Source organism: Salmo trutta, chromosome 1, assembly GCF_901001165.1.
Source record: "Salmo trutta chromosome 1, fSalTru1.1, whole genome shotgun sequence".
In the NCBI taxonomy this organism is placed as follows: Eukaryota; Metazoa; Chordata; class Actinopteri; order Salmoniformes; family Salmonidae; genus Salmo; species Salmo trutta.
This window is the reverse complement of record NC_042957.1, coordinates 11,132,876-11,149,900: the sequence shown is the minus strand read 5'-3', so window position 1 is coordinate 11,149,900 and position 17,025 is coordinate 11,132,876. Positions and strand designations below refer to the sequence as shown.

The 17,025-nt window shown below is 44.1% G+C and overlaps 2 protein-coding genes across 8 annotated transcripts in view; one reads left to right on the top strand and one right to left on the bottom strand.

Moving 5' to 3' along the window:
• Positions 1 to 3,242, top strand: part of LOC115160151 (synaptotagmin-14) — a 41,765-nt gene extending 38,523 nt beyond the window's left edge. For all 6 annotated transcript variants that reach the window (XM_029710681.1, XM_029710673.1, XM_029710734.1 and 3 more), the window contains 2 exons: positions 91 to 206; positions 509 to 3,242. In XM_029710681.1, the coding sequence (XP_029566541.1) occupies positions 91 to 206; positions 509 to 709 (317 nt within the window). In that variant the 3' untranslated portion in view covers positions 710 to 3,242. The remainder of the gene's footprint in view (positions 1 to 90; positions 207 to 508) is intronic.
• Positions 3,243 to 7,812: 4,570 nt separating this feature from the next.
• The window catches only part of LOC115159705 (exostosin-like 3), a 50,470-nt gene continuing 41,257 nt past the window's right edge, over positions 7,813 to 17,025 (bottom strand). For both annotated transcript variants that reach the window (XM_029709819.1, XM_029709737.1), the window contains 3 exons: positions 11,605 to 11,749; positions 11,307 to 11,435; positions 7,813 to 9,936 (listed from right to left, as the gene is read on the bottom strand). In XM_029709819.1, the coding sequence (XP_029565679.1) occupies positions 9,727 to 9,936; positions 11,307 to 11,435; positions 11,605 to 11,749 (484 nt within the window). In that variant the 3' untranslated portion in view covers positions 7,813 to 9,726. The remainder of the gene's footprint in view (positions 9,937 to 11,306; positions 11,436 to 11,604; positions 11,750 to 17,025) is intronic.

The window sequence follows — 17,025 nt, the reverse complement described above, 5'->3', positions numbered from 1 at the left end:
CGTTCTTCACTGTTATGTTCATTAATCTTCACTAGATGGCAGCCTCTCACCATGCTCTCCCCTTCTCTCACTCCCTCCCAACGTCCCCAGACACCTATGTGAAGCTGACCATGCTGGACTCCAAGGGCAAGGAGATGTCCAAATGCAAGACATCGGTGTGCCGCGGTCAGCCCAACCCCAGCTACAAGGAGACCTTTGTCTTTCAGGTGAGAGAGGGACAGAGAGCAAGAGACAGAGAGAGAGACAGAGAGAGAGAGAGAGACAGAGAGTGAGAGAGAGACAAAGAGAGAGATAGACAGACAGAAAGAAAGAGAGAGACAGCGACAGAAAGAGAGAGAGAGAGAGAGAGACAGAGAGAGAGATAGACAGAAAGAAAGAGAGAGACAGCGACAGAAAGAGAGAGACAGAGAGAGAGATAGACAGAAAGAAAGAGAGAGACAGCGACAGAAAGAGAGAGACAGAGAGAGAGACAGAGAGAAACAACCCACACATCTCTGTTGTCTTCCAGGTGGCCCTCTTCCAGCTGTCCGAGGTCTCCCTGGTGGTGTCGGTGTACAGCCGAAGGAGCAGCATGAAGGCCAGGGAGAAGGTGGGCTGGCTGTCCCTGGGGCTCAACAGCACTGGAGAGGAGCAGCAGGCACACTGGAGCCAGATGAAGGAGGCTGAGGGACAGCAGGTGTGCCACTGGCACACGCTCTTGGAATCTTGAACAGGTCTTGATGAGAATCACCAGATTTGATCTTGTTGACAAAGAATAAGCTATATAAATATATGTGAAATGAAATGGTTAAATAGGAGGAATACGTTGGAGGAATAGGAAGATTGCGGGGTATGTTGACCTCAGTGTCGAGAGAGAGAATGGGTTCCATGACCTTCATTCAGAGAAGCAGACGAGGAGCTGTGAGGAACCATCCACCTATACTATGCATTTTCACCTGGTGTGGGATGTGTGTGAGGGTGCAGCGCTTTGAGAAGCACGTGGATTCCACTTGGAGTCTCCCGTTCACTGACAGCTGCTTTACTACTCTTTAATCTGTAAACCAGCCACTTAATCTGAGACAGACTGGTCTGGTTGACAGACTGACTGGTGCTAAACTCCCAGCTCCAGTCATTGTCGATGGGGTCATCAAAGTCAGACTCATCTTCGTAATAACAGCTGATAGACCTCACCGGTGAAATGGACACCTCTGGTCATGAAATGGACACCTCTGGCCATGAAATGGACACCTCTGGCCATGAAATGGACCATTCAGTCTCAGATTGAGAACAATTTTGTGTCATTCATTTCCCATATTCTGGTCCACAATAGTATATCTTCATGTAATTGTTTACAGAAGATGATCAAAATACGACTATACATATCTCCTACAATGGACCATTTTCATCCTGAACAGAGGACCAAAGAGTGTGGAGAAGAACAACGACTAGAGCAAACCGTTCTTCCGGGGTTGTACTGAACATATAAATAGAATGACTAGATGGGACTAAGCCCCTCAGACCATGGCAATTTGACTGGAACACTCACGGGTTCACTCAATATGGCTGACATTTCTATGGTACTGTCCTCAAATGACACCAGCATATCAGACATTTGTCATCTGAAGCTCGCAGCCATCGACAACGAGGATGATGCAATGTAATACTGTTACCATGACTGTTAGAGCCAGCTGGGCCTGTAACAGTCTGCAACAACTATGGTGCCTAGAAAAAGTCTTCAACCCCTTTGAATTTCTGAAAATTTTTATTGTGTCACAAAGTGGGATTAAAATGGATTTTATTCAATTTTTTTGGTCAACGATCTACACAAAATACGATAAAATGTAAAAAAAAAGTATTAGTATTTTTTAAGATTAATGAAGGGGAAAAAAATGCAATACTTGACTAGGAACCTTCTATATATTGTACTGTATGTTTGGGGGACAGAGGAAGGGGTAGTCATTAAAAAATCATGTCAATCACTATTATTTCACACCGAGTGAGTCCATATAACTTATGTGATTTGTTAAGCCACAATTTACTTCTGAACTAATTTAAGCTTGCTTATTAAACAAAGGTGGTGAATACCTATGCAACAACTATATTTTTGTTATTTATTTTGTATTAATTTGTAAAAATGTGTAGAATCTTCTTTTCACTTTGACATTATGGAGTATTTTGTGTAGATCAATGACAAAAAAAATTATATTAAATATTTTTCAATCTCACTTTGTAACACAACAAAATGTGGAGAAAAGTTAAAGGGGGTTTAGACTTTCTATAGGCACTGTATGCTAATGAGCAATGCTTATTTATTCACTGTTTACATCCTCGTTACATTATGCAATATCCATTTGACAGATTGATTTTTCGTCTTATTTTAGGGGTTTCTTTTTACGGCTGTTTCATCTCCCGATGCATTGTCTGTTACATGTCTTTTTGTTGTGGTCATCTGAATCATCATTTGAGAATAGAAAAACAATATTAGTTTTGTTGTGGCTCACTGGTTTGTCTTTTAAACATCGTTACAGAATCAAACACAGCACTGTACCCCAGTGGTCAACAACCTTTTCTGAGTCAAGATCACTTTCTGAGTCGAAATGCAAGCTGAGATCAACCGCTCAGATCTTTTTTCAAACATGACTGAAAAATCTTAAGCCTATGCAACATTAACCAATTAAAAACAGTTCTGAAGCAATGAGGCCCAATACATTATCACTGCATTGGCTTTGCTTGAATTGCCCTGCCAATGTTGTTCTTCTCAGGTCATTTTGAAATGATATTTAAAACATGTAGGTATATGATTGTACTGGTAATAGATCATTTGTTGTATTACTTGTGAGGCACAAATTAGTGAGCATAATAATTAGCTTCTTTTTTTTTTTACTGGATTGATGGCTTGCATCTGATGGTCAATCTGAGGGGGAGGGCTGCCTCTCACTCACGGTCCCTCCGCCCTCTTTCCCTCCGTGGAGAAAAGGGGACAGTCTTCCAGCTGATGGTGAAACTCAAATCACACTGCATTACTTCTGCCTCATGCACAAATGAATGTTATTACTCCTATGACCAGAGAAAGTGAAATATTCCTTGATTTTAAAAAAGACAAGCTGCTAATAATAACAAGGCAAGCTTATCGGAACACTTTGCTATACTCATTCATTGCAGCTGCAGTGCTGGTGGCTTATAAAGCTTATAAAGCTTATAAAGGTGTTGAAGTGTTCACACTGTTGAATAAGAACTTGAACATAAACGTACATATAAAAACAGCAGCTCTTCACTGTGTTTGTTGGGTCTCTTTGCTGTGCAACGAGACTTCTTTTTAATGTCTGGAGAATACTGTGCAGACACCATGGTCTGAGCTATCGGTTTGGCCAGCGGTATGCCTACTTTACCTTCCCGGTACAAGGGCAGCAGAATCAAGTGCACATACCACCAACAGTGTGAAACGCGTAAAAGAAATAGGAATACAAGGCTTTATCGTTGTTTTTTTACAGAAATAGTGGTGATCGACTAGGAATGCCTTAGAGATCGACCGGTTGGTGGCCAACCCAGCACCTTTAATGTGTCACAAATTAGAGCTATTGTGTCACCCTGCATGAATGTCATGACATCTCAACACTATGTTCTTCCATGGAAATATAATCTAGTTATTCTATTTCTATGTAGAGAATCCCTGGTGAGGAATAGACCTACTGTATGACAAGCAGCATTCCACACAGAAGTATCATGACACGTGTCCTGCTGACTCTGAAGCAGGACTGGACACACATTTCACTGTGAAACATGTTGGATGGCAGAGGTGAACACTAGTAGTAGCACCCATGTTTTACTGCAACGAGAACCTCCTCCTCACTCCTGGCTGGAGCAGCGGGGTGCAGGGGTGTCAAGAACCTCCTCCTCACTCCTGGCTGGAGCAGCGGGGTGCGGCAGTGTCAAGAACCTCCTCCTCACTCCTGGCTGGAGCAGCGGTGTCAAGAACCTCCTCCTCACTCCTGGCTGGAGCAGCGGGGTGCGGCGGTGTCAAGAACCTCCTCCTCACTCCTGGCTGGAGCAGCGGGGTGCGGCGGTGTCAAGAACCTCCTCCTCACTCCTGGCTGGAGCAGCGGGGTGCGGCGGTGTCAAGAACCTCCTCCTCACTCCTGGCTGGAGCAGCGGGGTGCGGCGGTGTCAAGAACCTCCTCCTCACTCCTGGCTGGAGCAGCGGGGTGCGGCGGTGTCAAGAACCTCCTCCTCACTCCTGGCTGGAGCAGCGGGGTGCGGGGGTGTCAAGAAAACCTCCTCCTCACTCCTGGCTGGAGCAGCGGGGTGCGGCGGTGTCAAGAACCTCCTCCTCACTCCTGGCTGGAGCAGCGGTGTCAAGAACCTCCTCCTCACTCCTGGCTGGAGCAGCCAGTGTTTAGTTCAGGCATGTTGCCCAACACCCCACCCCCATTGGGCCAGGGGTCCTGCAGCAAACAGCCACACCTCATAACACAAAGTCCTGTGGAATGGAGTCACTGTGACAATCTCAATTGCATGGTCCTCACATCCACTCTCCTCAAAACCCGATTGGATGAGAAAACCAGAGCTCTCTCCCCTGTGACCTTCTCCTCCAATGGGTTTTGAGGAGGCGAGGAGTATGCAATTGAGATTCTCCCATGGTGAGATTGGTGACACATTGCTCTAGCCTAGTTTGAGACCCAGTTTGCTGACTGAACTAAATCCCATAGTCTATCTTGCAGTATCATCGACTAAGCTGAACAAGCTCATGAAGTGGCTAATAACATGTGGGTTGAGAGAATGAAGCAGTGCATGTCAGAAATGTAGGCCTACTGTTCTATTTCTGTGGTAAAGGAGGAGACAGGGAGCTGGACGACGAAAGAACGACACGAGTCAGAGCCATGTTTTTAACCAACTTTAATTCCATGTTTGGCCTTCAATGGTTTGTTTTACCCTGTCATCATTGGTCAGTCTGGTACAGAACAGGGCTGGCAGTAGTAGTTGCAGGTGCTAGTCCAGGGCCCTATTCATTAGGGAACACAAGCAAACAGCTTTAGTGTTGTTTTTTCATCTAAATTAAAACAAGCCTTTCTTATTGGCCTAATCCAGATATTCCCTCTGCTTCAGTCTGTTTGGTGTATAATGAACAAGACCCAGGGTTGGGTGAGGGACAGTCACAGGAGCAGAGTTTCAGAACACTTAAACACCTAGCTAAAGGAATGAGTGCCGGCTTTTTCCTGGCCCTCTTTCCTTGCTTGTTGCAACGGCAAAACCTCCTGTGCCACTGACCCGGAAGAAAACTGAAAGGGGAAGGATGGAGGTGGGACTTTCAAAGCACTGTGTGAGACGTCACCCGACCAGACCCCTCCCTGCCCCAGGAAATGTCAGAAGTCTGTCAGCCAGGAAATTATGCAGGCAACATCTGGAGCTCAAACTGAAGCTACTGATAGGTGCGAGTGCACCTTATTGCAAATGGATTGACCCAGAGTCATAAAACAGGTTTAACTGAGTTTGAGCGCATACCCAGACTGTTGTTGTCTCAAAGTCCTGATCTCAGATCAGTTTTGCTTTTCAGCTGTCAAAGGTTCCGGTTAAGATTGGTGCAGGCTAGAGCTGATCTCAGGTCTGCATTTTAGGGCAAGTTTTACGACGTGCAGTCAATGCCACATAGAGCTACCGCTTTCAAGGAGCAGGGACACTAATCCTGACACTTATAAGAAATCCCACTACGACCTCCGACGAGCCGTCAACCAGGCAAAGCCTCAAAACAGGACTAAAATCGAATCCTACTACACTGGTTCTGACACTCGGATGTGGCAGAGCTTGTAAACGATCAAGGATTACAAAGGGAAACCCAGCCATGAGCTGCCCAGTGATGCAAGCCTACCAGACGAGCAAAATGCCTTCTATACTCGCTTCGAGGAATGCACGAGAGCACCAGCGGTTCCGGACGACTGTTTGATTTCGCTCGCCATAGCCGATGTGAGTAAGACCTTTAAACAGATTAACATTCACAAGGCCGCTGGGGCAGATGGGTTACCAGGACGGGTACAAATAGCATGCTCTGATCAGCTGGCAAGTGTCTTCACTGACATTTTCAACCTCTCCAGGACCCAGTCTGTAATACCTACATGTTTCAAGCAGACCACCATAGACCCTGTGTCCAAGAATGCCAAGGTAACCCGTCTAAATCACTATCGCCCCATAGCACTCGGCTGTAGTGAAGCGGGTTGAGAGCTTCTAGTTCCTCGGCATCCACATAGCTAAGGAATTGACATGGTCCAAACACACCAACACAGTCGTGAAGAAGGCACGACAACACCTCTTCCCCCTCAGGAGGCTGAAAAGATTCAGCATGGGCCCTCAGATCCTCAAAAAGTTCTACAGCTGTACCATCTTGACTGGCTGCATCATCGCTTGATATGGCAACTGCTTGGCATCCAACTGCAAGGCGCTACAGCGGGTAGTGCGTGAGGCCAAGTACATCACTGGGGCTGAACTTCCTGCCATCCTGGACCTCAATACCAGGCGGCGTCAGAGGAAGGCCCTAAAAAATTGTCAGACTCCAGCCACCCAAGTCATAGACAAGCAGTACCTATGCACCAAGTCTGAAACGAAAAGAACCCTGAACAGCTTCTACCCCCAAACCTTAAGATTGCTAAATAGTTAACCAAATAGCTACCCGAACTATCTGCACTGACCCCCTTTTGCATCAACTCTTGACTCATCATACGCTGCTGCTACTGCTTATTATCTATCCTATTGCCCAGTCACTTCACCCCTACCTACAGTATACTGCTGCTACTGTCTATTATCTATCCTGTTACCTAGTAACTTTACCCCTACCTACAGTATACTGCTGTTACTGTCTATTATCTATCATGTTGCCCAGTCACTTTACCCCTACCTACAGTATACTGCTGTTACTGTCTTATCTATCATGTTACCTAGTAACTTTACCCCTACCTACAGTATACTGCTGCTACTGTCTATTATCTATCCTATTGCCCAGTCACTTCACCCCTACCTATATGTATACTGCTGCTACTGTCTATTATCTATCCTGTTAACTAGTCACTTTACCCCTACCTTCAGTATACTGCTGTTTCTGTCTATTATCTATCCTGTTACCTAGTAACTTTACCCCTACCTACAGTATACTGCTGTTACTGTCTATTATCTATCCTATTGCCCAGTCACTTCACCCCTACCTATATGTATACTGCTGCTACTGTCTATTATCTATCCTGTTGCCCAGTCACTTCACCCCTACCTACAGTATACTGCTGTTACTGTCTATTATCTATCCTGTTAACTAGTCACTTTACCCCTACCTACAGTATACTGCTGTTACTGTCTATCTATCCTGTTACCTAGTCACTTTACCCCTACCTACAGTATACTGCTGTTACTGTCTATTATCTATCCTGTTACCTAGTCACTTTACCCCTACCTACAGTATACTGCTGTTACTGTCTATTATCTATCCTGTTACCTAGTTACTTTACCCCTACCTACAGTATACTGCTGTTACTGTCTATTATCTATCCTGTTACCTAGTCACTTTACCCCTACCTACAGTATACTGCTGTTACTGTCTATTATCTATCCTGTTACCTAGTCACTTTACCCCTACCCGTATGTACATATCTACCTCCATTACCTCATTCCCCTGCACATAGACTCCCTACTGGTACCCCGTGTATATAGCCAAGTTAACTTTACTCATTGTGTATTTATTCCTTGTGTTATTATCGTTCTATTGTTCTCTCTACATTGTTGGGAAGGGTAAGTAAGCATTTCAGTTAGTCTACACCAGTTCTTTACGAAGCATGTGACAAAGAACACTTGATTTGGTTTTCGTTAGTGTTGTAATGGGGCCCACTGATGCCGGGTCAGTCAGGGGAGCAGGTTCCGTTGTCTGAGAGCTAATGACCAAGATCACATTCCATTTTATTGCAGTCATTTCTATTCACAAACCCCTTTAGAAGCCTTAGAAAATATATTCAATTAAATAAATATACAGAAAGTATGGGGCGCGATAATGTTGAGTTCTATAAAAGTAGCCTCCCAGAGTAAGACCGGTCTAAGTACATTAATTAATAAGGGCTGCATAGTACAAGGGCAGGCGCTGTCATTTTAATAGCTGAATGGCCATTTTTTGGGGGGGATGGGGGTGGCCGGGTACTGTCTAACGGGGGGGTGGGGGGGTACCAGACTGCATTGTGCACTTTACAAAACATTGTGCTGTTTTTCAGCATAGAACATCGTACCTATTTGGCGAAGAAAACATTCATCGAGCATCAAATCGTTATGAAATGAAACTTGAGGGACCGACATGGAGACACTGTACAGAGAAGAAGCTCCTTTTGAAGGTTCAAACTGAATAGAACTGTAACCTTTGACATGATTGGACCATGATGATGACAGACAGAAACACCAAAACATCTTCAGAGTCGAAATAAGCTTCTTTTTCAATTCCTTGTACAATTGCCCAATTGACATCATTTATCGAACGCTCCTGTGGGAAGTTTCCCCTAGGTACAGATCTGGAATCAGCTTCCCCTCCCCAATCCTAACATTCACCATTAGTGGGAGAAGTTAAAAACTGAGCCAAGATCAGCATCTAGTGGCAACGTCACCCTACTCCATTACTGAACACTTAATTAGGACTACTCAGACATTTAACAACAACCATTGGTAGACCAATATCACTAACATCCAAAAAGTCTGAAAAAAGCCAAGGTCTGACTTTACACCATTGTAGTCTGCTGTAGGCTTAATGAATGTGTTAGGTAATGGCATTCCAACTAATACAGTTTCCTATGAATATTTTACAGATTTTTCTGGTAAACTTGTAGAACTTGTGGCATAATGGTCCTGTAGTCTCCATCTGAGGTAATTTAAAGACAGAATGACAAAGACCACTTTCTAGTTTAGTTTAGGTCTGCCCATAGAAATATAATCTACTGTTAAATTGACATGGTCTGAGGGCCTTCGCCCATTCTAGTGATTCTATGGGTCAGCCAATAACAAGGTTCTGGTGACGACTGACCATCCCACATGGAGATTTACACTATTAAACACCACGTAAAACAAATAACAAGATCATTGAATAGAATACTTCTGCGACCATCAGTGCTTCTCTCACGGTTTCATATACAAGAGTAGAGTAAATTCATGTAAAATGAGTAAAAAATAAAATAAAAAAACAATTTGTGCAATGACAAATGGTATGCCTTTGTTTATCTCTCAAAAGGTGAAATGTCTAGCTAGCAATTCAGGAGCTCAGGGCTGGCCCATGTGACAGTCCACTGTTTCATTCTCTCCCTGTGTCAGTTTAAAACCAGTCCGTTTACAATGCCAGTTTGAGTTTGTCTCGCAGAGTCAAGTTAAGTCACTGTCCTTGGACAGGCAGTGTTGCCAGCGTCCTCTCCTCTTTCTCTCTGCAGGCCCATAACAAGCAAAATGAAATCTGTAGTAGTTGATGATGTAACAAACATGAAGACATGATGAAGAATACAATTACATTAAAAAATGAAAAGGCTTCTTGATTGGCAGAGGTTCTTCTCAGCTTCCAGCCTATCAGAGGTTCCAGTGAAGGTGTGGTCTGTGTCATTCATCCTAGATCCATTCCTGGGTTTAAGCCCCCATCCCAAAACCTCCCTCTTTCTCAGAACCAGTCCTCTCTGCTCTCTCTTCCGTCCTGCCTGAGTTCCTCACTCTCTCGCTCCGTTCTGCCCAACGTTCTTAGCTGGGCCTAGCCCTGGGCTAGATGAACTTGAAGCACTTAGTCTTGTCGTGGGGTAGGCGCGTCTTGAAGAGCACAGAGTCCACGCGGAACTGCGTGTAGAGTAAGGGCATGTAGCCGTACACCTTAACAAAGAAGTTGATGCACTTGTGGCGCTCGTGGAAGTGAGAGTCGTCATGCGACAGGGCCTGAGGGCAGCCGGGGCAGCGGAAGGTCCAGCGAGACGTCACCTGAGATGGGGAGAGAGAGGGAATGTGTGAGTGTGTGAGACAGGGTGTGAGTCTGTATACATATCTAATTACAATGTAACAACCATTTTTATTGCTTTGTTGATACCGTGAACATGCAGTTGTAACATATGGTCGTACACGGAGTATACCAAACATTGCGTTGCACCCCCCCTTGCCTTCAGAACAGCCTCAATTCATTGGGGCATGGACTCTACACGGTCTCAAACGTGTTCCACAGGGATGCTGGCCCATGTTGACTCCAATGCTTCCCACAGTTGTGTCAAGTTGTCTGGATGTCCTTTAGGTGGTGGACCATTCTTGATACACATGGAAAACTGTTGAGCCTGAAAAACCCAGCAGCGTTGCAGTTCTTGACAAAAACCGCTGCGCCTGGCACCTACTACCATACCCCGTTCAAAGGCACTTAAATATTTTGTCTAGCCCTCTGAACGGCACACACATACACAATCCATGCCTCAATTGTCTCAAGGCTTAAACATCCTTCTTTAACCTGTCTCCTCCCCTTCATCTACACTGATTGAAGTGGATTTAACAGGTGACATCAATAAGGGATCATAGCTTTCACCTGGATTCACCTGGTCAGTCTATGTCATGGAAAGAGCAGGTGTTCTTAATGTTTTGTAAACTCAGTGTGTGTCAATGAATACTAGCACAGAAAGCTACTGAGCCAGTAACTGAAAGGTCGCTGGTTAGAATCCCTGAGTCGACTAGGTGAAAAATCTGCCAATGTGCCCTTAAGAGAGGCCCTTCAAATCTAATTGAAAGGCCCTCTGGATAAGAGTGTCTGCAAAATGTCCAATGTAATTGTCCGCGACACACAAGATGGAGGCTTACTGCATCTCTTAAGGCTGATTTTCCAGAAAAATTCAAGTCACTTAGTTACAGGAGATTACTTCCACTACTTGCACTATTCACCAGCCTAATTCCTACCAGGGAATTCCTGTCAAGTTACACACTCCATCAAAGCATGTCCTTAAATTCTAATTCTAAGAAACACCTCTGAATCAAGCCTCTGTATATCAAAGGGGCTAAAACTGAGGGTCTCACAACTTCCACTTGGCTTGGTTGGTATAATTAGTCCACTAGCCATAAATCTGTAAATACTAGTCAGAAATGTCTTGCAAATAGATTTAGAGGGAAACGCAAGCTTAGGGCAACAATTCAATCTCGCTGTGTACTGATTTATAATTCACAACAGTATATTGAACATGTCAGGTTGAGTAATGGTTGGTCTAAGTGAGCAGAAATATAAATAAGCAGGGCCCCCGGGTGTGTTTTTTCAGAGTACCTGTGTGTGTTCAAAATGTATACGTTCGATGTGGGTGTGTGTGCATGCGTGGCCCATTGACCTTGATAGGGGGCTTGCGGGTGATGTGCGACACCAGGAAGTTCATGGCGATGTCCTCACAGTTGATGTACTCATCCACCATGTCGCGGATGGCCTGGGGCATCACGTACGAGTACAGGTACGCATAGTACTGCAGCAGAGACAACATGCAGCAGAGGATCAACCAGGGTCATGTTCATTAGGGCACATAACATTTGAAACATAGGGTTCAGTAAGACAGGCGAGTTGGCAGCAGAGTTACGTCACATAGAGGTCAGGGGTGACAGGTTTGAATGATGGGAGAGGGGGAGGGACTGTACCTTGTGAAAGAAGGCGGCGCCCGTCAGTACCATTGACAGTTCACAGGAGTAGTTAGAGTTGTAGAGCCACGACTGGTGGTTGACATCCCAGGCATGGAACCTCCCAGGGAAGCCCACGATGCGGTCCCTGGCCTCCCTCCATACTCTGATAAACACAATGACACGTAGTGAAATGAGTTACTGACCATACTGTAAAACCCACAACCAGACTGTTATACAATTACTAACCATACTCTGATACAAACCAGACTGTTATACAGTTACTAACCATACTGTAAAACCCACAACCAGACTGTTATACAATTACTAACCATACTCTGATACAAACCAGACTGTTATACAGTTACTGACCATACTGTAAAACCCACAACCAGACTGTTATACAATTACTAACCATACTCTGATACAAACCAGACTGTTATACAGTTACTAACCATACTGTAAAACCCACAACCAGACTGTTATACAGTTACTAACCATACTCTGATACAAACCAGACTGTTATACAGTTACTAACCATACTCTGATACCCACAACCAGACTGTTATACAGTTACTAACCATACTCTGATACCCACAACCAGACTGTTATACAGTTACTAACCATACTCTGATACCCACAACCAGACTGTTATACAGTTACTAACCATACTCTGATACAAACCAGACTGTTATACAGTTACTAACCATACTCTGATACCCACAACCAGACTGTTATACAGTTACTAACCATACTCTGATACAAACCAGACTGTTATACAGTTACTAACCATACTCTGATATCCACAACCAGACTGTTATACAGTTACTAACCATACTCTGATACCCACAACCAGACTGCTATACAGTTACTAACCATACTCTGATATCCACAACCAGACTGTTATACAGTTACTAACCATACTCTGATACAAACCAGACTGTTACACAGTTACTAACCATACTCTGATATCCACAACCAGACTGTTACACAGTTACTAACCATACTCTGATACAAACCAGACTGTTATACAGTTACTAACCATACTCTGATACCCACAACCAGACTGTTATACAGTTACTAACCATACTCTGATACAAACCAGACTGTTATACAGTTACTAACCATACTCTGATACAAACCAGACTGTTATACAGTTACTAACCATACTCTGATACCCACAACCAGACTGTTATACAGTTACTAACCATACTCTGATACAAACCAGACTGTTATACAGTTACTAACCATACTCTGATATCCACAACCAGACTGTTATACAGTTACTAACCATACTCTGATACCCACAACCAGACTGCTATACAGTTACTAACCATACTCTGATATCCACAACCAGACTGTTATACAGTTACTAACCATACTCTGATACAAACCAGACTGTTACACAGTTACTAACCATACTCTGATATCCACAACCAGACTGTTACACAGTTACTAACCATACTCTGATACAAACCAGACTGTTATACAGTTACTAACCATACTCTGATATCCACAACCAGACTGTTATACAGTTACTAACCATACTCTGATACAAACCAGACTGTTACACAGTTACTAACCATACTCTGATATCCACAACCAGACTGTTACACAGTTACTAACCATACTCTGATACAAACCAGACTGTTATACAGTTACTAACCATACTCTGATACCCACAACCAGACTGTTATACAGTTACTAACCATACTCTGATACAAACCAGACTGTTATACAGTTACTAACCATACTCTGATACAAACCAGACTGTTATACAGTTACTAACCATACTCTGATACCCACAACCAGACTGTTATATAGTTACTAACCATACTCTGATACCCACAACCAGACTGTTATATAGTTACTAACCATACTCTGATACCCACAACCAGACTGTTATACAGTTACTAACCATACTCTGATACAAACCAGACTGTTATACAGTTACTAACCATACTCTGATACAAACCAGACTGTTATACAGTTACTAACCATACTCTGATACCAACCAGACTTATACAGTTTGATTCAATTATGTAGAGGAAAAGTCAGCATTATACAGGGGAAAATGAGCGGAGAATTCCATCAAAATGTGACCACAATATAAACATATTGTGCTGTACATGAAGGCCTATAATGAAAAGTATTTAGCTGGTCTCTACAGCTCATCAGCAAGGATAGCAATCTACAAGGAGAAGAGTCTATAGAGGTATGTGTTGTGCATTCGTTTCTCTCCCACACACTGCAGCCACTCTCATCTCTGAGGGGGTGTCCTCTCTGTAAGCACACACACCTCTTCTGGAGTTACCTACATTTCTACTTCTGGTGAACAGAGGAATTCTCCATAAGTGCACACACACCAAGTATATACTCCTATCAAACATCAGACCTTTTCCTTGGCGATCTAGCACATTCTCATTACATGCATGCTATAACAATTCCCAGTGGAGCTGTTGTTCTAGGTGAGGAGGAACCTTCCAGGATAGTTCCAGGAGAGTTCAAGGTGAGGAGAAACATTCCAGGATAGGTACAGGAGAGTTCTAGGTGAGGAGAAACATTCCAGGATAGTTCCAGGAGAGTTCAAGGTGAGGAGAAACATTCCAGGATAGTTCCAGGAGAGTTCTAGGTGAGGAGAAACATTCCAGGATAGTTCCAGGAGAGTTCAAGGTGAGGAGAAACATTCCAGGATAGTTCCAGGAGAGTTCAAGGTGAGGAGAAACATTCCAGGATAGTTCCAGGAGAGTTCAAGGTGAGGAGGAACATTCCAGGATAGTTCCAGGAGAGTTCAAGGTGAAGAGGAACATTCCAGGATAGTTCCAGGAGAGTTCTAGGTGAGGAGGAACATTCCAGGAGAGTTCTAGGTGATGAGGAACATTCCAGGATAGTTCCAGGAGAGTTCAAGGTAAGGAGAAACATTCCAGGATAGTTCCAGGAGAGTTCAAGGTGAGGAGAAACATTCCAGGATAGTTCCAGGAGAGTTCTAGGTGAGGAGAAACATTCCAGGATAGGTACAGGAGAGTTCTAGGTGAGGAAAAACATTCCAGGATAGTTCCAGGAGAGTTCAAGGTGAGGAGAAACATTCCAGGATAGGTACAGGAGAGTTCTAGGTGAGGAGAAACATTCCAGGATAGTTCCAGGAGAGTTCAAGGTGAGGAGAAACATTCCAGGATAGTTCCAGGAGAGTTCAAGGTCAGGAGAAACATTCCAGGATAGGTACAGGAGAGTTCTAGGTGAGGAAAAACATTCCAGGAGAGTTCTAGGTGAGGAGGAACATTCCAGGAGAGTTCAAGGTGAGGAGAAACATTCCAGGATAGTTCCAGGAGAGTTCTAGGTGAGGAGGAACATTCCAGGAGAGTTCTAGGTGAGGAGGAACATTCCAGGATAGTTCCAGGAGAGTTCAAGGTGAGGAGAAACATTCCAGGATAGTTCCAGGAGAGTTCAAGGTGAGGAGGAACATTCCAGGATAGTTCCAGGAGAGTTCAAGGTGATGACGAACATTCCAGGATAGTTCCAGGAGAGTTCAAGGTGAGGAGGAACATTCCAGGAGAGTTCTAGGTGATGAGGAACATTCCAGGATAGTTCCAGGAGAGTTCAAGGTGAGGAGGAACATTCCAGGATAGTTCCAGGAGAGTTCAAGGTGAGGAGGAACATTCCAGGATAGTTCCAGGAGAGTTATAGGTGAGGAGGAACATTCCAGGATAGTTCCAGGAGAGTTCAAGGTGAGGAGGAACATTCCAGGAGAGTTCTAGGTAGGGGGAAACATTCCAGGAGAGGATACATATTCCAGGTCAGTTCCAGGAGAGGAGAAACATTCCAGGAGAGTTTCTGGGGAGTTCATGACAAATGACACCATTCATATAGTGCAGCATTTTGCCTGCCCGGACATGCTGCAGTGGCTAACCTTTAGATGACGCACAGAGTGCTGTTCACATAATCACAAGCCCCCACTTAGGCTTTAAACTGTACTTAAAGCTACAGCCTGGGATTTAAAGCTGTTCTATAGTCAATTAAATCCTTGATATTTACCCATTGATCCTTGAAGAATGTAACTTATAAATGCCTGAGGGACGTAGCGTAAATATGTCTTTACCATAACCCAAAATATAGGCTAAGGTTTTATTTCTCCATTGTTTAAAAACAGCAAGAATGTAAACAATGCATAGCTTCAAAATATGGTTAAGATTTTGTACAAATATGTTCAGTCATTGCATGTAGAGCGCTGTCTATGGATTTGGGAGGGGTAACATTTCCCTAGCGCGGCCATTTTGTTATTTATTTTTATCCAAGAACGTAGCTTTATATATGGTACTTACAGTGCATTCGGAAAGTATTTTTTGTTTAATTACAGCCTTATTCTAAAATTGATTAAATACTTCCCCCCCATCTACACACAATTCCCCATAACGACGAAGCAAAAACAGGTATTTAGACATTTTTGCAAATGTATATAAAAAAAAACAGAAACACCTTATTTACATAAGTATTCACACCCTTTGCTATGAGACTCTAAATTGAGCTCAGGTGCATCCTGTTTCCATTGATCATCCTTGAAATGTTTCTACAACCTGATTGGAGTCCACATGTGGTAAATTCAATTGATTGGACATGATTTGGAAAGGCATACACGTCTATATAAGGTCCCGTAGATGACAATGCATGTCAGAGCAAAAACCATGCCATGAGGTCGAAGGAATTGTCTATAGTGCTCCGAGACAGGATTGTGTCGAGGCACAGATCTGGGGAAGGGTACCAAAATATGTCTGCAGCATTGAAGGTCCCCAAGAACCAGTGGCGTCCGTCGTTCTTAAATGGAAGAAGTTTGGAACGACCAAGACTCTTCCTAGAGCTGGCCGCCCGGCCAAACTGAGCAATCAGGGGAGAAGGACCTTGGTCAGGGAGGTGACCAAGAACCGGATGGTCACTCTGACAGAGCTCCAGAGTTCCTCTGTGGAGATGGGAGAATCTACCAGAAGGACAACCATATCTGCAGCACTCTACCAATCAGGCCTTTACGTTAGAGTGGACACGCGGAAGCCACTCCTCAGTAAAAGGCACATGACAGCCCGCATGGAGTTTGACAAAAGGCACCTAAAGGACTCTCAGATCATGAGAAACAAGATTCTCTGGTCTGATCAAGGAAACGTCTGGAGGAAACCTGGCACCATCCCTACGGTGAAGCACGGTGGTGGCAGCATCATGCTGTGGGGATGTTTTTCAGCGGCAGGGACTGGGAGACTTGTCAGGATCGAGGGAAAGATGAATGCAGCAAAGTAGAGAGAGATCCTTGATTAAAAACTTGCTCCAAAGCACTCAGGACCTCAGACTGGGGCGAAGGTTTACCTTCCAACAGGACAACGACCCTAAGCACACAGCCAAGACAATGCAGGAGTGTCTTCAGGACAAGTCTCTGAATGTCCTTGAGTGGCCCAGCCAGAG